Genomic DNA, 21,953 nt, shown 5'->3' on the forward strand with positions numbered 1-21,953 from the left:
ATGCTTAAATCGAGGTGTCAGTTCCTTAACACTCTGGCATTCCACTTTACATTCTGAATAATTAATGCTTATCAGTTTCTACATAAGGTTGACATTCATAGAATTTGTCTCCAAAATTGCTGATTAAAAAAAAATCATTCCTTTCTGTATGATACGTGCTCTGTTGAAGGCAAAAGAGAAAAGAAAACTACATATAATCACCATTGAAACACTTCTAATAAGTTTTAGACATAAAAATAAATTCACTTGAAGGTTAAATGAACAATTCCATTCAATTATGGCATTCAAATTAAAACTTTTCACACTGATAGCTCTTAGGAATTGTTACTATTTTTACACACTTAATATTACATTTTGTGGTGCTCTGGTTTATGTTCCCTTGTGTGTTTGTATTTTCTCACTACTTTTTGTTCCAGAAATGATTGCTGCACCATATTCTTTAAAGAGAATCTCTGGGCTGGGCATGGTGGCACATGCCTGTAATCCCAGCACTTTGGGAGGCCAAGGTGGGTAGATCATGAGGTCAGGAGTTCAAGACCAGCCTGGAAAACATGGTGAAACCCTGTCTCTACTAAAAATACAAAAATTAGACAGGCATGATGGTACATGCCTGTAATCCCAGCTACTTGGAGGCCTAGGCAGGAGAATCGCTTGAACTCGGGAAGTGGAGGTTGCAGTGAGCCGAGATCGCACCATTGCACTCCAGCCTGGGTAACAGAGTGAGACTCTGTCTCAAAACAAAACAAAACAAAACAAAACAAAAAAGAGAGAGAGAGCGAGAATCTCTGTTGCAATGCAAAACTAATTGTAAAATTATCAGAAATTTTTCAGTCAAGAAAACAAATCTGTCATTTTTCTATCAAGCAAAAACCCTTAGGATGATTATATCTCCCTGTGGATGAAGCAAAACGTGTTTAACAGCCTGTGTAATGTCCTCCATAATCTACTCCATACTCACCTTCTCCTCTCTCCCCTCCAGCCACACTGAACTTTTGCTCCTCAAAGTCAATATGATTCTTCACCTCTAGGACTTTGAACATGCTATTTATTGCCTTGCCTTTCCCTTTTCACCTGGCTGATCTCTCTTTATCCTTCAGGTCTCAGCCATGAGACCTCTGTCATATTCTCGCACACAGCTAATGACATCTGCGTTTATTGTATTGTCAACTCCTTCAGGGCAGGGGCCATGTCTAACTTCTTCACCTCTATAGTCTCACGCTAGCACATGCCACAAACTATATTAGGCATTCAATACATGATTACTAAATAAGTGGAACGAATCTATCTGGAGAGAAATATAATTTCACTAACTATACTTTGGGATATAGAAATTAACTTTATGGCTCTCAGGTTTTGACTTTCACCTGCATTCAACATTAACCATGACCTCGAGAAGAAAGAGTTAACTTAACCAGTATGTTTTACTCAGTTCTTGCTTATCTTTGGGAACACCTGCAGTCACAGCAATGACCCTGACCCAAATCCTGAGCACTAAACTCCCTGAAATGCTTACTAATTAGTTATGTTATTTTTGTGCCCTCAAGGCAGTGGTCAAAATATATCAAGACAGTATCATTGTTTAAAGTTAACGTGAAGATTCCTGATGCGTGCTAGTACCTAGTTTGGGGTCTGCATCCTGGCTGGTTACATAGCTACACGACCAGTTCCCTTGACCAGCTCTGAACTCCTAAGACTTGAGTGGGCTTTCCTGGGTGGAGGCGTTTTGCATATGTCTCTGCAGTTTACAGCTGGAGAGAAACATGCATTCCTGAGAAACGTGTGATCCCTGCAGAGAGAGGACAAGAAAGTCTACTCTGACCTCTCTAGTTTTGCCACCATATATCCATATCCTGCTGTTCCTGCACCATACCCTTTGCTGTAATAAATCTTAGCCTTGAATATGATTTTATATTGAGTTGTGAGTGAGTCCTTCCAGCAAATCAGTAGTAGGTGGTCATGGTACTCCCCCAAACATCCGCCTTCTTGAGCCACTCCCCTTTTTGACATCTGAGCCACCACTCTTAGTTTTCCTTCTACCTCATTACTAATTTTTTCCCATCTCCATTGTTGGCTCCTCTACTCTACCAGACTAACGGTGTGAGGGTGCTATAGCTCGATTCTGGCCTTCTTTTCTTTATCTCTACTCTCTTGCTAGATTGTTTTATTAGTCGCACAGGTTTCAATACCATCTCTATGTTGATGACTCCCAACTTTCTTTCTGCAGCCAAATTTCTCTCCTGAGCTCCACTTACATACCCAGCTGTCTCTACTGGATACCCTCCTGAGGAGTTCACAATTTCTAAAGAAAATGTCTGGATCAGAGCTCTTGATTTCATCCCAAACCTGTCCTCTTCCAGTTTTTTCCATCTAACGTAAGAACACTTCATACACTCAGTCAAGCACAAAACCTAAGCGTCATCTTTGATTTTCCTCTTCTGCTCACACACCTTCCTCCTCCAATCCAATCCAATCCAATCCAATCCAATCCAATCCAACTCAACCCATTAGCAAGTACTCTTGGTTTTATTTCCAAAACAGATTTCCAATCCTTTCACTTCTCTCCATTCCTATCAGAGCATCTTAATCCAAATTACCATCATCAACATTTGCCAGGATTACTGTAACTGGATTATTCTCCCTGCTTCTATACTGGTCATTTTCTGTATTCAGTAGCTAAAGTTATCTTTCTGAAACCCACATCAGATTGCATCACTCTTCTTAAAACCCTTCAACGGTTTCCCATTATTCTCAGAACAGAATTCAAACTCTGCATTTTAGAATTGGCTTGAAGGTACTCTATGTTCTGTCCCCTGCGTACCCTCCAACTTCCTCAAAGACCACTTTCCCCTTGCTCACTGGGCTCCAGCCACCCTGGTCTCACTTCTGTTCTACTCTTTCCACCTCGAGGCCTTTGCACATCACTTGCATGTTGTGCACTTTGTAACCAGGCTGTAAGATCTAGCTGATTGTCACCTTTAAGATCTCCGCTTCAACCTACCACCTTTTCAGGCAGGCCTCCTGTCATTCTTTCCATACAACACTCTCTCAAACAGTAACTGCTATGTTTTAGGCACTGAAAATACAGTGACAAACAGGATAGGTTCCCTGTCTTCATGGAACCTATGTTCCACAGTAACTGTCACTCTCCATTAAGTTAAACTATGTATTTGCTTCATAGCAATGATCAGAATCTGAACTTGCCTTGTTTTTCATTTGCCTCCCTCACTAGCACGTGTAAGAAACATCAGAGCAGAGAGGCTGTTTGCTCACGACTCTGTCTCTAGCCTAATACAGTGCCTGGCACACACAGATTGGGATTTACTTCCAAGCAAGAATTATTTGACCAAAGAGCTCTCAGTGTAAAAAATGTTTGGACATTTCTGCAATGGACTGACATGGTGTTATGCTAGAACTGTTTGCCACAGAGTTTGGAAACACATTTTGTACCCTTAGAAGTACATGTTCTTAAAACTCAAAAGATGGCCAAGTCCAACTAAAAAGTTTGTTACGGCTAGAATGTGGGTGACATTTCCCAATTTATCTTTCTGTTTCTTCATAAATTGAAAGGAACTTACAGTAACAAATGATAAACCAGCTAGGCTTATCTCTACCACACTAAGATTATTTATCTGAGTCCCAAAGAGCAATGGAAAAAATTAAATGTCTGCCCCAATTGAACAACCTTTATCTGAAATTTAACTGTGCACATTTACCATTATTAGTAAGGTGTGAATAGTTTGGATATTTGTTCCCCCAAATTTCACACTGAAATGTCATCCCCCACGTTAGAGGTGGAGCCTGGTGGGAGACGTCTGGGTCATGCGAGTGGCCCTCCCATGGCTTGGTGCTGTCCTCACAATAATGAGTGAGTTCTCACGAGATCTGGTTGTTTAAAAGTGTGTGGCACCTTCCACCCCCTCTTTCTCTTGTTTCTGCTTTCACCATGTGACGTGCCTGGTTCTGCTTCACCTTCTGCCATGAGTAAAAGCCTCCTGACGCCTCCCTAGAAACTGAGCAGATGCTGGGGCCACGCTTGTGCAGCCTGCAGAACCCTTAGCCAATTAAACCTCTTTTCTTTATAAATTACCCACTATTTCTTTCTAGCAACCCAAGAACAGCCTAACACAAGCTGTAAATAAGTCTCTCTAATTAAGCAATGAGAAAACTGCTGTAGAATCGCCACATGTTAAATGACCCTATGCTTCCCACATGTCTCCAGGTGTCTACATTTTTGTAAGAGTGAGTATCCCCTGTGAAAAGGATTTTAAAGAGTGGGCTCAACTGAGTCACCAACAATGGACAAGGTAATCAATAGTTAACAAGGACTAAAACTTAAGGTGAAACTACCTTCAACAGTTCATCTGTGTATTTCCAAAGCTGTGCCCTTCTGAACCACTCACAGCAAGAATAGTTAGACATATCATCTGCCTTCACCGAAAATGTGTACATTTCTGAGTATGGAGGGGGGAAAACACACTTAAAATGGAAAGGTTTCATATCTCTGCTTAAGTTTGTTTTGGTTTTTGTTTTAGACAGAGACTCACTGTTGCCCAGGCTGGAGTACAGTGGCACAGTCTTGGCTCACTGTAACCTCCACCTCCTGGGTTCAAGCGATTCTCCTGCCTCAGCCTCCAGAGTAGCTGGGATTACAGGTGCACACCACCACACCTGGGTAATTTTTTTTTGCATTTTTTTAGTACACATGGGGTTTTGCCATGTTGGCCAGACTGGTCTCAAACTCCTGGCCTCAAGCGATTGGCCTGCCTTGGCCTCCCAAAGTGCTGGGATTACAGGCCTGAGCCACTGCATCTGGCCCCTGCTTAACTCTTGGGGGAACAAGGCCTTCTTCACATGATCCCTCCCACCTTCTTTTCTTTGTCAAAAGTCTGTGACAGACCCTTGAATTATTCCTGGACTGTTTAAATAAAGCCAGAGGCATTTATTTAAACACTTTTTTTTTTTTTTGAGACAGAGTCTTGCTCTGTCACCCAGGTTGGAGTGCAGTGGTGCGATCTCGGCTCTCAGCTCACTGCAACCTCCACCTCCTGGGTTCAAGCGATTCTCCTGCCTCAGCCTCCCAGGTAGCTGGAATTACAGGCACCTGCCACTATGCCCGGCTAATTTTTGTATTTGTAGTAGACACAGGGTTTCACCATGTTGGCCAGGCTGGTCTCACACTCCTGGCCTCAAGTGATCTACCCACCTCAGCTTCCCAAAGTGCTGGAGTTGCAGGTGTGAGCCACCGCACCTGGCCTAAACACTTCTTAATGAAGGCAGGGGTGAGGGTAATGGTGGTGAACCTCCTATAATTACTCTTTTCTTATTACATGTTTGGTTAGTGTTTTGGGGGGCTGAAGGCAAGGGAGGGGGGGTAGACCCATTTTAGGCTAGCCAGTGAATAATTCAGTTGTGTCCTTCACTGCCTGAAAGTCCCTAACTTCTCTGAGGCTTTTCCCTACATGCCAGAGACTTATCTTGAACTGGGGCATAATTGGGGTTCCCCAATTTTACCTCTCTAAGCTATCATATTATTTACTACTAATATAAAACTAATTTTAACAAAAAGTTTGTAAGAAAACAATGTCATTTTCTTGAGGGACTGTAGTACTTACATACAATATAGGTAACTATATAAAAGTATATAAAACTTACATACAATATATGTAACAATATAAAAGTATATCTAAAAATGTACATCCTATATACTTACGTATTATTTAATATACTACATACAATATATTTGCATTCATATGTTTCATTTAATAAGCATATAATAACTCTACATCTTTGTCCCTGAGAGTATCTGTTACATGTAATAATCACATCTTAGTGCCTAGGATACAAAGCTGAACAAAGCCTGGTCCTTGGCCTGTATATGCACATAGAGTTACTGGAAGATGTGCAAGAGGAGAAGAGGTGTGCAAGGAGATTCCGACTCTGCCCAGGGGAATAGAAAAAGGTTTCTGGAGGAAGCAACATTTCGAACTGTTTCAATTAACCTAATAAATGATGAAATGGTCTCTAACATTTATTCCTGCTCTAAAAACATGATGTTATGCTAAATTTCACCTGCCTGTATTTGTATATGTGCGTGTGCATTATGTGGGAAAGGAGGCTCAGTTATGTGTTTGAATAACTGTCAATACTTGTTACTTTAGTTGTGATTTTTAAGTGGGGTTCTAGTTTTCACACATTCACATCAGAATAATTTAAAAATGGGAGAAGCAACTAATGGAAAGTTCTTTAAACAAACAGAAGGATTACTTAATTGGCTTCTCCTGAATTCCATGATAGGCTAAAGACTGGGGTAGTAAGCACTATCATTACTGCCTTTGTATCCCCACTGTCAAGGTAGTTATCTTCAACTCCGGGTAAGTGCATGATAACTCTGTGAAGCCACCTCCAAGGCAATTTGTTTGAAGTTGGCAGCTTTTTTTTTTTTTTTTTTTTTGATGCAGTGGAGATTAAGCCCTCCAGTTGAGCTTGACAAAGGTATGTATGTGAAAGGTCACAGATAGAAAATGTGTGTTTTTAAAACCTGTGACATGCAGCAGTCCTCAGAGAACAGAGATGAGAAACATTTTTAATGTGCATTTTGTGTCTGTTTTATTTTAACACAAATTCAAATTAGGACTTACTAACCTTTTCACAAACTACTACACAGTATTACATTTAATTTCTAGGAAGAATGTCAACTGCTTGACATCACTAGATAGAAGTGTTTTTTGTTTGTTTGCTTGTTTGTTTGCTTCTTTTAAAGAGATAGACTCTCGCTGTGTTGCCCAGGCTGAAGCGCAGTGGTTGTTCACAGGTGCGATCATAGTGCAGTACAGCCTCAAACTCCTGGGTTCAGCTGATCCTCCTGTGTAAGCCTCCCAGGTAGCTGGGACTACAGGACCAGGCCTAGCTCCAAGCAGAAAGATTTGACTAAATTTGACTTAGTCTCCTTCCCTTAACCCAAATGCATGTTGGTATTTGATATAATGTGTGTGTGTGTGTGTATGTGTGTGTGGTTTTCTGTTTTTTGTTTTTTGGGGGGTAATTTCACGTTAAGGTTTTTTTTTTTTTTTAACATCTTACTTTCTTTGCACTCTTAGAGAAAGGGGTGTTCTAAACACACAAACTGAAAGGAGGAATCAGGGCTAATGGCAGTTACCACATCTCAACTCTAGATACTGCTGTCACCACAGTGTTACTATCAGACACACACGTTCAGGGATTAAGAACAGAAACTAAGCATCTTTTGGATGCTGGCTACATGAACTTGACGTGGGTCCTTATCAGCTCTCTTTGTGCTTTTACACCAATAGTTCTTAACCCTATCAGATGATGCCTCTTGTTTTCATATCCAATATTTTGCAACTTCTATTTTATTATGCTGGCATCCAATTCTAACACATTTACATACACAATTTCAAAAGATCAATATAGTATTCAAATTATATAAAGCAGAAATAAAAAAGAAAGCAATTTACATAAAATATGGTATCCATATGCAAACACTTGGGCACTCCACTGGAAGACAAATGAAGAAGTCACATGCTTGTATCTATACTTGAGAGGCACCGTGAACACATCGATTACAAATGCAGACTGATTTGGCTCTTTTGTCACTGTTGTCAGGATCTTCTGAATATGAAATATCTCTCAGTCATGTTGAGAGCAAAACAAAATATAATTTCCCCTCAATTTACATATAGTGGCATCCCTGAAAAGTTCAGTATATATTAAAACTATGGGGGGAAATATTTTGTATTTGTCTATAAAAAAGAGCTTGGTAAGGCCGGGCACGGTGGCTCAAGCCTGTAATCCCAGCACTTTGGGAGGCCGAGACGGGTGGATCACAAGGTCAGGAGATCGAGACCATCCTGGTTAACATGGTGAAACCCCGTCTCTACTAAAAAATACAAAAAAAAAAAAACTAGCCGGGCGAGGTGGCGAGCGTCTGTAGTCCCAGCTACTTGGGAGGCTGAGGCAGGAGAATGGTGTGAACCCGGGAGGTGGAGCTTGCAGTGAGCTGAGATCCGGCCACTGCATTCCAGCCTGGGCAACAGAGCGAGACTCCATCTCAAAAAAAAAAAAAAAAAAAAAAAAAGCTTGGTTTTAGCCTCAGATAATTGTAAGCTCATCTTACACCTGTGGAGGACATTAGAAAATTGTGGGCGGAGGGCACAGTGGTTCATTCCTGCAATCCCAGCACTATGGGACGCTGAGGCAGGAGGATTGCTTGAGCTCAGGAGTTCGAGGCCAGCCTGGGCAACATAGTGAGATCCCTGCCTCTACTGAAAAAAAAAACACAACTAAAATTTTCATGCTTACATGAAGAATGTAAGCATGAAAAGATAAGTGATAGGAGGGGTGCAGTGGCTCACACCTGTAATCCCAGCACTTTGGGAGGCTGAGACGGGCGGATTACGAGGTCAGGAGTTCAAGACTAGCCTGGCCAACATGGTAAAACCCTGTCTCTACTAAAAATATGAAAATTAGCCAGGCGCGGTGGTGGGCGCCTGTAATCCTAGCTACTCAGGAGGTTGAGGCAGGAGCATTGCTTGAACATGGGAGGCAGAGTGAGCCGACATTGTGATACTGCACTCCAGCCTGGGTGACAGAGCGAGACTCCATACCAAAAAAAAAAAAAAAAAAAGAAGGCAGTGTCTTTAAGAAACCCTGAATGTTTCAAGAATAAGAATAAGGCTGATAGCTGATAAATGTCTCGGAAAGGGACTCTGCATATTATGTTAAAGGGGAAAGGCTTACTAAACTCATATAACTTTAAATCACAAACATGTATATTATAGCTGAAGTTCCTAGATTTTAGTGGTTTTCTTGATATTCATCCTCAATATGTCAGCATTTGCATCACAATAGGCATTTTATGCAGGATCTCAAGCAAACTGGTTTTACGAGCATATTTGGGAAATGAGCAGAGTGTGACGGATGACCAAGTGTTGTGCCAAAATTTTACATACAATGCTCTTTTCTGAGGGTAAATCACCAGCTAAAATCTATCCAGTCAGGGCAAGTGATCATGAGAGATCTGTGTATGTGAACACAGTACTTTCCTTTTAGGAGCAAGAATCTTGACTAATGTTAGGAAGATTTCTGAACATCTGAAATGGTATAGGAATCCTAGTAGAGGAATTCAGTAAATGTCTGTTGATTATGGGAAGGTGAGAGTTCTTAGGGAAAGATGCAAGAGAAATAAATTCTCCCTCATACTTAAAATATATCAATGAGAAATACATACTACAGTCATCTTTCAAAGCTCTAATGATAGTATTGATTTATGACTAGTGTAAGTTTTAGAAGAGTTGTTTTATTTTTCTTAATATGCATTTCCCAAGAGATTATAAATCAACACAATTTTTTGGAAGGCAATTTGGTATGTATATCAAATACTTAAAACTGCTTTAGACTTAGTAATTTCCTTTTTGGGTATGTATCTATGATAATAATAGCAGCTTTTACATAGCACTTACTATGTGCCAGGAATTGTTCTAAAGATCCATGATCACGTAGCTACAAAACTGAGAATCCAGAATTTGAACTTGGGCAGGGTGGTTCCAAAAACTGTGCTCAGATTTTTGCTGTCTTAGCCACAAGGATGTTCACTATAGCATTGATTATAACAGGGAAAGTTTAGAAACGAACTAAATATTCACCAGTGGGCATAAGTTAAATAAACAATAATATATCTATTGATAGGACACAAAACAGAAATTTAAAATCAAGTTTTAGACATAACATGTTTGCATGGATGAACAAAATAAGATATTTGACTCAGGGGGGTAAAAAGGCTCAAAACTGTGTAGCATGATTCCAGTCTACTAAATGTTTCCTTTGGACGGTGAGATTTTCATTTTCTTTTTGGTGCTTTGTTGTATGGTCCAAATTTTCTAAATGAACTAGAAATCCTTTTGTACTCAGGAAAAAATTAATAATAACAAATTGTACTCTATAGCAGCACAGTCCGATCAAAATATAATGCAAGTCATATATATAATTTTAATCTTCTACTAGTGACATTAATAATGTAAAAAGAAACAGGTGAAATTAAATTTTATTTATATATTTATTTATTTTTGAGATGGGGGTCTCATTCTGTCACCCAGGTTAGAGTGCAGTGGCACAATCACAATTTTGGCTCACTGCAACCTCCACCTCCCAAGCTCAAGCAGTCCTCCCATCTCAGCCTCCCAAGTAGCTAGGATGACAGGCATATGCCAACATGCCCAGCTAATTTTTTGTATTTTTGGTTGAGATGGGGTTTTGCCATGTTGCCCCGGCTGGTCTCAAACTCCTGAGCTCGGACGATCCACCTGCCTCAGCCTCCCAAAGTGCTGGGATTACAGGTGTGAGCCACTGCTCTTGGCCTTGAAATTAATTTTAAAAAATATTTCTTATATAACATATCTAAAATAGTATTATTTCAACATGTAATCAATATAAAATATTATTAGTGAAATATTTTCCTTTTTTGTATTAAGTCTTCAAAGCCACTTTCTAGCACATCTCAGTTTGGTCTAGTCATATTTCAACTCCTCAATTGCTTAGTGGCTAATGGCTACAGAATTGAACAGCTCTAGATCCTTGGTAGAAGCTATACCTTCAGGTCAAATGTGCCCAAATCATGATCCTAAAACCCTGTACTAATGACCTCAACTTCCATGGAATCATCCCCATCTGTGTCAAGCTGCTTTTTAAAAGAGAACAGAGAGGTGCTTGGGAAACAGGCAGATCTGAGTTTGAATCTTCTAACACTTAGCTATGTGATCTTCAGCAAGTTAATTAACCTCTCTGTGCCTCATTTTACCTGTTTTATAAATGAGGATAACGCCTACTTTGAGTTGCTGAGATTGAAATAATGTATTAAACTATCTACGACATGGAAAGTACTTGATAACAGAGACTACTAAATTTGACTGGCTTTAAAAAATCTCTAATAATATTATTACTAGTAAGGAAGGTGTTATTATCCCACCTACCATATTCAGATACAATGATGATTAGACTTAGCAAGAGGCAAGACAAGATTCTTTTTTTTTTTTTTGAGACAGGGTCTTGCTCTGTAGCCCAGGCTGGAGTACAGTGACACGATCATGACCCACTGCAGCCTTGAACTCCCAGGCTCAAGTGATTCTCCTGCATCAGTTTCCCAAGTAGCTGGGACCACAGGCATGCACCATTATGCCTGGTTAATTAAATTTTTTTTTTTAAATGGAGTCTCTCATGTTGCCCAGGCTGGTCTCCTGAAGTGCTGGGATTATAGACGTGAACCACCACACCCAGCCAAGACAAGATTCTTAAAATAGATAGTAGGAAATCTCATTTAAAATGGCCCTTTGGGGTTTTGTATGTAGCAGAGCAGCTCTTTCGTTGCTATCTATTGAAAGTCAACTCTCAACACAAGGGTTCATTTTTTAAAAAAATAATAAAATGTTCCTAAACTAATTTTGGGGTGTATGTGGAGAGACTACTCTAAGAAATGCACAGTAAATATGTTTGTATTTGAAAATGGGCTACCTAATGGCAGGGAATGAATGACGCACATCTTTGTTTGCCTCCCATGGCTTTTGCTCAGCAAATATTCGATCCATTAAATAAATAGATATAGATTATTGATTATGTGCCAGACATCCTTCTAGACAAAGGGGTTAGGGGCAAAAAATGGGAGGTGCTTCCTTAATTGAATGGAGGATTGAATGAACAAACTGATGAACACTGTACCTTTTCTGATTTTTCTGAACTAAGTCATCAGTACTTTTTTGCATCTCTTGTTTCACCTAAGACTTTCTTTACTATGTCGCGAGGCAGTGGGACTTCCTTCAAAAGACTCAATTGAAATATGGTCTACTATGGCTGAAGCTGGGTATCTGTGTGCTTAACTTTTGTGTGGGTTTTAAAAGTTTCAAAATAAAAAAGTTTGTAAAAATAACCAATAATAATAGAAGGTAATTATCATGATAGGTATCAATGGTTTTATAGCATCCCTGTTTATAACAGAGTTAACCAAAAACTCTACAGATGCTCAGAGGTGAATGACTAAGAAAATTCACATAATCAAGAGGATAGAATACTATACAGCAACGAATTCACATCTGCAGACTTTGTCAATTCATGGAAATATATAAGGAAATAACATGAAATGAAAAAACAAGCAGAATATAATCCACAATTACAACAAAGAAAATATGTGATATGCATATATTTACATAGGCATATCACATATATTTAAGTTTTTACAAAAACTAAACATGTATTTGGTTATGTAGGAATATTACTTTCCTTTCTGGGTAAGACTGCCCGTGTTAATACATGTGATATAAATAAATAAATAACACATGTATAATAAATTCTGTGTTATTTTCTTTTATTTTGAGATGGAGTTTCACTCTTGTCGCCCAGGCTGGAGTGCAGTGGCATGATCTTGGCTCACTGCAACCTCTGCCTCCTGGGTTCATGCTATTCTCCTGCCTCAGCCTCCCTAGTAGCAGGAACCACAGGTGCACACCACCACGCCTAGCTAATTTTTTGTATTTTTAGTAGAGACAATGTTTCACCATGTTGGCCAGGCTGGCCTCAAATTCCTGACCTCAGGTGATCCTCCCGCATAGGCCTCCAAAAGTGCTGAAATTACAGGTATGAGTCACTGGGCCTGGTCATAAATTTTGTTTTCTAAGCAAACTTATCTTACGCCAGAAGGCAGAATGGTTAGGGAAAATATCTAGTGAAAAAGAGCACCAACAAAGGAGCACTATCTCTCAACTGTCACACTAAAGTGCAGTGACATTTCGGCAACTGACTCCCAGTTACTGGCATACAGTTTAATCTACCACTTGGAGCCAAATGGCAGATTTGGGATTTTTCTTAATCTGAGTTATTATTCAGAACAACATATTCAACACAAATATTTAAACAGTAGTGCCAGATTTCATTTTTACATGATAACTCCTCAAGCCTTTAACCGCAAGAGTGCATACAAGGTAAAAATTAAAAAAAAAAAAATTAAGCCTGCTAACTTTCACTGTGATTGTGGTTTGACATCATGCAGGATAGATCACAATTGCTGATTCATATTAGGAAAGAGAGCCCCCAGCTGTCACAAGCACATTGTGTTTGAAAATACAAAACGTTACCAAATCACTTAGTACTTAAAATTAACAACATCCTCATCGTCTTGTGGTTGAAATGATGACTGAACAATAACTCAAGCTGGTTGTGTTCTATATATTTTTTAATTAATAAAATTAGTATTCCTAGATCTTTTTAAATTGCTCTACTCTAGCCCTAGGGGAAAATGATTTCAGAAGGCTGAATATGTATGCTGATTCAAGATATGATTTCTCACACACCCAACCTCTATAATTTTGGATTATAGAGTAATACAGAGTAATCTGGCACCAACTCTTTGGCAATGCTGTTTAAAAACAAAGTTACTATTACACACAGTCCAGGATGTTGACTTTGCATTGTACATAAATACATTTATATAATACTTTTTATTTAATATAGAAGCCATAGCCTTGAATTTTTTTGAAAAATGATTAAGAATATGGTAATTATGAGACTCTCAATTGACTCAAAAGCTCAGAGCTAAAATCCAGGTAGAGTTTGAACACACCTTACAAAAAGCTGAGATCCAAATTACATAAATTTTTTGAAACTTTTGATTTAAGGACTAAGTTTTCTGGTAACCTCTTTGGGAACATCAGGATAATAAAAGATGATTAAGTAATAATGATATCTCGGCTGGGCACTGTGGCTCACGCCTGTAATTCCAGCACTTTGGGAGGCCGAGGCAGGAGGATCACAAGGTCAGGAGTTCGAGACCAGCCTGGCCAATATGGTGAAACTCCGTCTCTACTAAAAATTCAAAAAAATTAGCCAGGCGTGGTGGCGCATTCCTGTAATCCCAGCTACTCGGGAGACTGAGGCAGGAGAATTGCTTGAACCCGGGAGGTGGAGGTTGCAGTGAGCTGAGATCATACCACTGCACTCCAGCCTGGGCAACAGAGTGAGATTCCGTCTCAAAAAAAAAAAAAAAAAAAAAAAGAAAAGAAAAGAAAAGAAAAGAAATAAAAAAGAAATAACGATATCTGATCAAATTATTTGCCTTGTCTGAATGGATGCCTGTGCTGACTATAAAATTCACCATCTGGGAGACCTTGAACAAATTATTTAATTTCTTTGATTCAAACTTGCTGTCTATAAAAATGAAAATAACTTTATGTAGTTTCTAACTTAGAACAATAAATTATTAATGATAAATATGAAAATGCTGGTAAGAGTTTCAATCACTACTAATGTATATTCATTGTCTAGCATTGTCTTCTTTAAATGGATACATTTTGAAAACAGCCTTTAATAATAGAACCACTTTTTTGCATAACTTTAAGCCATAGGGTTAATTATACATGACACAAATCTAACCAACAGAATTGTACTACTTAGATTAAAAGAACCTTGCAGAAATGATAGTTTTGCATAACTTTAAATAAAAGACTAATTACATATGACATAGAAATCTTACCAACAAAACTGCATTATTTCAGTTTAAAAGAGACTTGAAGAAATGATATTAACAGTCCAAGTCATATTTAAAGAAGCCCACACAAAGGGGAATTGAAACGGATAAATGGATTTACTTGGGAGTTTATCTCGAAAAGGAACTAAAACACACATCCCAAATAACCAATGTCTGCAAGATCCAAAAAGACAGAACTCCAATAATGCAAAGGACTCAGTGACACTGAATTACAAAGGACAAGTCCAGTAAAATTCAGTTCTTCCTACTATTCCTCCAAACAAAAGCAGAAATCAACCAACACGCGTGGTACCGGTTGACCCGTTCTGTGCCACTCAGAGTAGGTGCATGGAAGAGCAGACAGGAAGCTGGGGCATACTTAATGAATACTGAAAGGGAGTACTAAGGGTCTGGGAAAGTGTGCAGAGACGGACCCTACCTTTCACAGATTTCCCAATACTGTGTAAGTGAGTGATAGAACTGTAGTTTTGGGCAACAGTCTTCAAAAACGCTTCCATCCCTTCCTGGTGGTGGTAGTTGAAATCCAGCGCAGCTACCAAAGGCAGCAACAGGTCTAGCCAGAGGTACGGGAAGTTCATGTTCTAGAGATGAACAAAAATAAGAACCTGAGAACACATGAGGGCAGGCGGGGGCATCACCGCCTACGGCTCGGTACTCAGGTCTCAGGGTCTCCCGACACTGACGCTTCCTGCCTTTTAAGGAGGCAAAAGCTGGAAGCAACACCTTCGGGAGTGAGCCGTGCAACCGGGAACGGGAGCACGGGCAGCCTCGGTGCCCTCAACCCAGCCGTCGGCGTCCCCCGCTCCTCCTCCTCCCGGCGCCTCCGCCGCCCAGCAGCTGCCGCAGCTGCGCCCGGCCCCGCGAGCCCCCAGCCTCACCAAGTCCCAGGCGCGCACCTCTACCCGCCCGCGGCTGCCCGGCGGGGCCGGGTGTTATAGCCAGGTCAGGGGGCGGGCGCGCCTGGGCCCCGCCCCCGTTCGTCCCTCCGGCCCACTCCGGAGCCGCGCGCGTGCCTCCCGGGCGGGGCCTCAGCCGCCTTCGCACCTAGCAGAGCCGGCGCCCGCGCGGTGTGCCCTTTGGTGGCGCTGCTGCCGGTACCGGGGGGCGGGCGGCGGAACGGGGCGGAGGGCTGCGGGACATGGAGTCGCCGCTCGCGGACAGCCTTTGCTGGCGCCCCAGGTTAGAAGTGTGTCATCGCCTCGGCCGTGGCTGTGGCCTGGGCAGCCACAGGACGCTCCACTGAGGGACACTCTCTGTCGCTGGCTGCAGCTACTTGGAAGAAGTTTAGGACTCGGCCGGTTTCCTGCGGTTGGCGGTGCCGGGGCCCACCTGGAGCCGGGACGCGTCCGGAGTCCTGGGTGCCCTGAGCCCCGCGCGGGCTCCTGCGGGATGGGCTGCGTCGGCCCTGGCAGGGCGAGCCAAGCTCCCAGCGGTGCCAAGCTGCCCAGCGAGGCTCAGCAATCGCGGGGCTTCAAGAAAGAACGCGCGCCTGTGTGGAAGTTTTAAATCCCACGAAGTGCAGAGTGCAGGATATTTTCCTACCAATTTACATAGTGGGTGGGATTTGAGTAAATTAGAATTGAATTTAAAACTGGAAGTCACATGGAAGAAGGCAGGACCACTGTTGTAAATCCGATGCTTCCCCCACCTGCACCTGAGTCTTAGGCCAATTCCAGGTCTCTCGTCCTAAAATGCTAATTTCTGGAAGGATGGCACAGTCTCTGCAGGAGATAACGAAGGCTTCACTTAAACCTGAGAGGTGGTTTGTGGCGAAGGCCAGCCCTTTTTACCTCTCTAAAAAAATCATTCTCATTCTCTCTCTCTCCCCCCGCCCCCACTCCGTCTCTGTCCTCTGTCTCCCCCTCTCTCTCTCCCCCTATCTCTCTCCCCGTCTCTCTCTCCCCCTCTCCTCACTTCTCTCTCCCTCTCTCCTGGATTCTCGGTAACCGTGTCAGGGTATTGGGGCCCGTGTCAAGGTCCGGGGGATACAAAAAGTTTGAAAACCACTGATTTCAGATAACATTCCTCTTTTACAGACTAAAAATACGGATGCAAGCCCCCAACTAATTGAATAGAGTTTTTCTCATGGAGGCCCAAGAAAGTGTATTTTTAAAGAGGACCTTGAATGAATCTAATGTGCCTTCAAGAGCTGAGAACTGTTAGATTCCCTGCTCCTTCGTTCTTACAGATACAGATACTTTTCCTAGAATTGAGTTCTCAGGCCTCCCTGAGACTTCCTGTGATTCTGCGGCAGCAGAGAAGAGTGGTTAAAGAGCTGAGGCGCTCACGGGATGGGCGCCAATTCTTGCACGGACAGTCAGTGACTGTGTCGACTCTGTGCCTTATTTTCTGGTCTATAAAATGGAAGTCTTAATTGTACCTGCCTAAATAAAGTTGGCAGGCACATTGTAAGAACAGTGTGAAGTGTTTATTAAATAACCAGCTTAATTCATAACTCTTTAAGGGGAATTTTCCAAGAGTTGAAAAAATATATTTTATATATAAATATATATAATATATATAAAATATATATATAAATATATATTATATATGTAATATATATAATATATTTATATATAAAAAGTATATATATTATATATATATTTTTTTTGAGATGGAGTCTCGATCTGTTGTCCAGTCTGGAGTGCATCGGCCTGATCTCAGCTCACTGCAACCTGCGCCTCTCAGGTTCAAGCAATTTTCCTGCCTCAGCTTACGGAGTAGCTGGGATTACAGGCGCCTGCCACCACTCTTGGCTAATTTTTGTATTTTTACTAGAGACGGGGTTTCATCATGTTGGCCAGGCTGGTCTGGAACTCCCGACCTCAGGCGATCTGCCCACCTCAGCCTCCCAAAGTGCTGGGATTAGAGGCCTGAGCCATGGCGCCCAGCCATCTTTTTTTTTTTTTTTTTTTTTTTTTTTTTTAAGAGAAGTTGCTTTATTATGTGTTTATTTATTTATTTTGAGATACAGTCTCACTCTGTTGCCCAGACTTGAGTGCAGTGGTGCAATCTCAGCTCACTGCAGCCTCCACCTTCCAGGTTCAAGCGATTCTTGTGTTTCAGCCTCTAAAGTACCTGGGATTACAGGCGCGCATCGCCACACCTGCCTAACTTTTGTATTTTTACACCACACCTGCCAAACTTTTTCATTTTTAGTAGAGACCGGGTTTCACCATGTTGGCCAGGCTAGTCTTGAACTACTGGCCTCAAGTGATCCTTCTGCCTCAGCCTGCCAAAGTGCTGGGATTACATGAGTGAGCCACTTTGCCTGGCCCAAGAGTTGGAAAATCTTAATATGATATTGTTTAGTCTTTGAGTAGGTTTTTTTGGTTGTTTTTTGTTTTTGTTTTTTAATTGTGCAGTAGTCACTATGCTAAATGTTATTTCCACTGGATGGGTTAAAGAAGTTCTCCTTTCATTGTTGTTCATTGACTAAGAGGTCTGAGAGGAGGGGGACTAGAGCTTGAGGAGATTAACTTTAGGCAAAGTTACTCTAGGAATGGGAAATGGAACCGAGTGTGAGCAAAGTGAAGGCTTGCTGATGTACCTTAGAAATCGTATCTTATGGACACTATCTGTTTTCCTGCAAGGTGCTGTGGCTGGAGACTGGAAGAAATGGTGGCTTCATCAATACTGGAATGGAGATTGCCAGGATTGTTGTTCTGGAAAAACAGAGATGAGCTATAGCTGAAATTGCTGCCACTGGGGTTCACACTAGGTAGGAAGGGAAGCAACTTCAGGAAGGAGTCAGAGAATGGAGGTAGGGGGTACAGAAGACTGAGTGCTGAAGGTTTAGGAGCTAGTAACACTCAGAGTGCGAGCCAGGGACAGCACTGGCATCACCTGGGAGCTTGTTGGAAATGCAGAATCTCTCACCGCGCTCCAAACCTACTGAATCAGAACACACATTTTAATAGGATTTCCAGATGATGTATATGTACATTCAAGTTTAAGGTGCACTGGTCTAGAGAGAAAAAAGATTTAGTGTTAGAGTATGAAAGATAACAGCAAAATAAAAGGTTTGCCTAATAGAGTAAAATACTGAAGTTTAGAGATTTTAGAGGTGATTTTTTTTTTTTTTTTTTTTTTTTTGAGACGGAGTCTTGCTCTGTCACCCAGGCTGGAGTGTAGTGGCACAATTTCAGCTCACTGCAACCTCCACCTCCCGGGTTCAAGCAATTCTCCTTCCTCAGTCTCCTCAGTAGCTGGGATTACAGGTGCCCACCACCACACCTAGCTAATTTTTGTACGTTTAGTAGAGATGAGGTTTTGCCATGTTGGCCAGGATGGTCTCGAACTCCTGGCCTCAAGTTATCTGCCTGCCTCGGCCTCCCAAAGTGCTGGGATTACAGGCGTGAGCCACCAGGCCTGGCCCTAGAGATGATCTTTCTAAGCATGGCGCCATTAAAGGTAAAACCATAATAAAAATATTTAAAAATATAAAAATGTATGACTTCTGTACAGGAAGCCTTATAAAGGTTATAAGAAGAAAGGTTTAAATCAGGTTATGAGAAAAATTATAAACTGGAATAAGAAATTAATAATTCTGACAAAATCAAGAATGAGCAAATAAACAGTTCATAAAAGCGGTAACGCAAATAGCTAATAAACGTAGTAACCTGGTAAGCAATCAAAGAATTATAAGTTAAAAAGGTAAAGTAATATTTTGTTTTGCTTATCACAAAGCAAAATTAAAAAGATTGACAATACCTGGAAGTAGACAGGATCTCAGGAAATGACATTTATGCTGTTTCAATGGTATTCTAAATTAATACAATTTTTCTGGAGGGAAGTCTGGGAATAGACATCAAAATTTTAAATGTGCCATTCCTTGCTAGAAATGTATGCTATAAAAGTAATTGAAGATGTGTTGAGTTTGTATATGTTAGGAGCTTCATCAGTGCTGCTGCTTTAAACTGTGACAAAGTAGATAAAATCTAAATGTCAAACAATAGCAGATTGGTTAGATCAGTGGTTCTCAACTTGAGTTAGTATTGCCCACAGCAGACATTTGGAAATATCTGGAGACATTTTTGATTGTCATAACTAGGGATGGGAGCTACTGGCATCTAGTACTGTACTGATAGAGGGCAGGGAGGCATTAAATATCCTTCAATGCACAACACAGCCTCCCACAACAAAGAATTATTCAGCCCAAAATGTCAATAGTGCTGAAGTTGAGACACCCTGGGTTAAAGAATATTATAGCTGTACGATTAATTATTTTTCATAATGTCAATGTAGATCTGTATTTATTCACTTGGAAAGATAAATTGTTCAGGCAAGAAGCAGATAATAAAAGTAAAATGAATAGTAAGATCTCATTTAGATAAAACAAACAAGAAAACCTATTCCCAGCAATATGTTTCTAAGGTTACCAACATGCTGAGCGCTAATCCACTAGTTGCAATGTTTTAATTTGTTTAAAAATCTTTCTGTATTTTCTGAAAAGTTTTTCCAGCAAACATGCATTGCTTTTTTAAATCAGAAAAAAATGAAGGCATTTCCTCTGCAAAGCGGAGGAAAAAGCAGAAAAGTGTTAGAGAGGACCAATGACTAATTCTGAATGAAAACAGAATCTAAATGTCTTAGAGTGAATTACAAAAGTGAAGAGGAGGTAAAGATCACTGGATATGGGAAATTAAGGAATGAAAAAGCCAGAGTATTGGATCAATTCTGTTTAAGGACTCTGAATTTCCCTAAGATAGTAGCAGGAACTGGGACAGAGGGAACAACTATAGTCGGGGGCTAAGTACCTCAATAGATGTCAACAAGAATGAGAACAGTGTAACTAGACTTTGTGACTTTCAAACTTTTTTCTTTTGAAAGTGTCACAAGAAAATCTGAACAAGATAAAAGAAAAAATTTAAAGTTACAAATTTTACATACCTGGAAACAACCATTCTTAAAACACATTTAGGAGCGGGGTATGGTGGCACACGCTGTAGTCCCAGCTACTCAGGAGGCTGGGGCAGGAGGACTGCTTGAGCCCAGGAGTTTGAGGTTGCAGTGAGCCATGATCACACTGCTGCACTCCATCCTGGGTGACAGAATGAGACTGTCTTAAAAAAAAAAAAAAAAAAGCCCAAACCCCAAAACAAACACACACACACACATTTAGGTATTAATCAGTGCCCTAATGTGGAATATTTGTTTCTGGTATTTCATTATTATACACAGCACATCTATAAACATTCTCAGAGCTAAATCTTTGAGCACACATTACCTCCTTAGGATCAATTCTTAGACATGTAATTGCTAGGTTAAAAAGCATGTACATTTTTAAGACTTAAAATATTTGGCCAAATTATACTCATATAAAATGTCAAATGTATAATTTTTTAAATGTTAAAAAGCATTCTCACACAAATATAGAATAAGCACAAGTCAAGTTTTAACTTATTAATGAGGAAACCAGTAGGATAACAAAGCCAGTTCAAAGAAAGACATGAGAAAATATGCGTGTATATATACACACACACACATATCTATATGTGTACATATATTATGTATTTCTATTTATATGTGTATATACATATATTATGTGTATATATAACTATATATACATAGATATTATGTACATATATCTGTAAGTATATACATAGATATATAAATATATCTGTAAGTATATACATAGATATTATGTATGTATATCTATAAGTATATACATAGATATGTACATAATATCTATATATGTATACATATGTATCTGTGTATATACATTTACCATGTACATATATCTATGTATATATATCATGTACATATATCTATAATATATACATATGTATATGTTATGTATATATGTATATATACATCCCATAATGTATATGATGCATATACATGTATACATAATATATACATATGTATATACTTATAGTATTACATACATATAGTATATGTATTGTGTACACATACCTATATACATATGTATATTATGTATATATGTACTATATATGATATACACATATAAATATACATCCTATATACATATGTGCATAAATATATAAAAAAGAGAATACTAAAATCATTCTACATTATTGCTAAATTAGATATAAATCTGATTAATGTTTTACAGGGTGATAAACCATAACGTTTGGTGCTATCTTTACAGAGCAGAAATTATTTCCATCTGTGCAGGACAGAAATTATATCTCCACTGGACAAAAATATAGCATCTCACCATTTTTCTACAAGCTAACATTTGAATTTGCAGTTGTAAAATGTGCAAATCCATAATAACAAGTCAGGATTCAATTCACCTTAGATGGACTGGTTAGGCAATGCCTAACATGAAAACAAATTATGCAATCATATTTTGCTTTCCAAGTTTTGGAAAATTTTTTCTGACCAAAGGTCATTCCAATTTACAGTCCTTACCGGTGATGTGTGAACATGCCTGTTTGGC

General features: G+C 40.0%; 1 protein-coding gene across 2 annotated transcripts in view; it reads right to left on the minus strand.

Moving 5' to 3' along the window:
• CPM (carboxypeptidase M) overlaps positions 1-15,928 on the minus strand; it is a 78,384-nt gene extending 62,456 nt beyond the window's left edge. Inside the window, exons 1-2 of one of the 2 annotated variants that reach the window (XM_050750075.1) lie at positions 15,875-15,928; positions 14,964-15,126 (exon numbers count right to left, since the gene is read on the minus strand). In XM_050750075.1, coding sequence (XP_050606032.1) covers positions 14,964-15,123 — 160 coding nt within the window. In that variant the 5' untranslated portion in view covers positions 15,124-15,126; positions 15,875-15,928. Of the gene's footprint in view, positions 1-14,963; positions 15,127-15,423; positions 15,476-15,874 lie in introns of those variants that run through there. The other variant, XM_050750074.1, reaches the window with a different exon arrangement.
• Between the last annotated feature and the right edge of the window lie 6,025 nt (positions 15,929-21,953).

Source organism: Macaca thibetana, chromosome 11, assembly GCF_024542745.1.
Source record: "Macaca thibetana thibetana isolate TM-01 chromosome 11, ASM2454274v1, whole genome shotgun sequence".
In the NCBI taxonomy this organism is placed as follows: Eukaryota; Metazoa; Chordata; class Mammalia; order Primates; family Cercopithecidae; genus Macaca; species Macaca thibetana.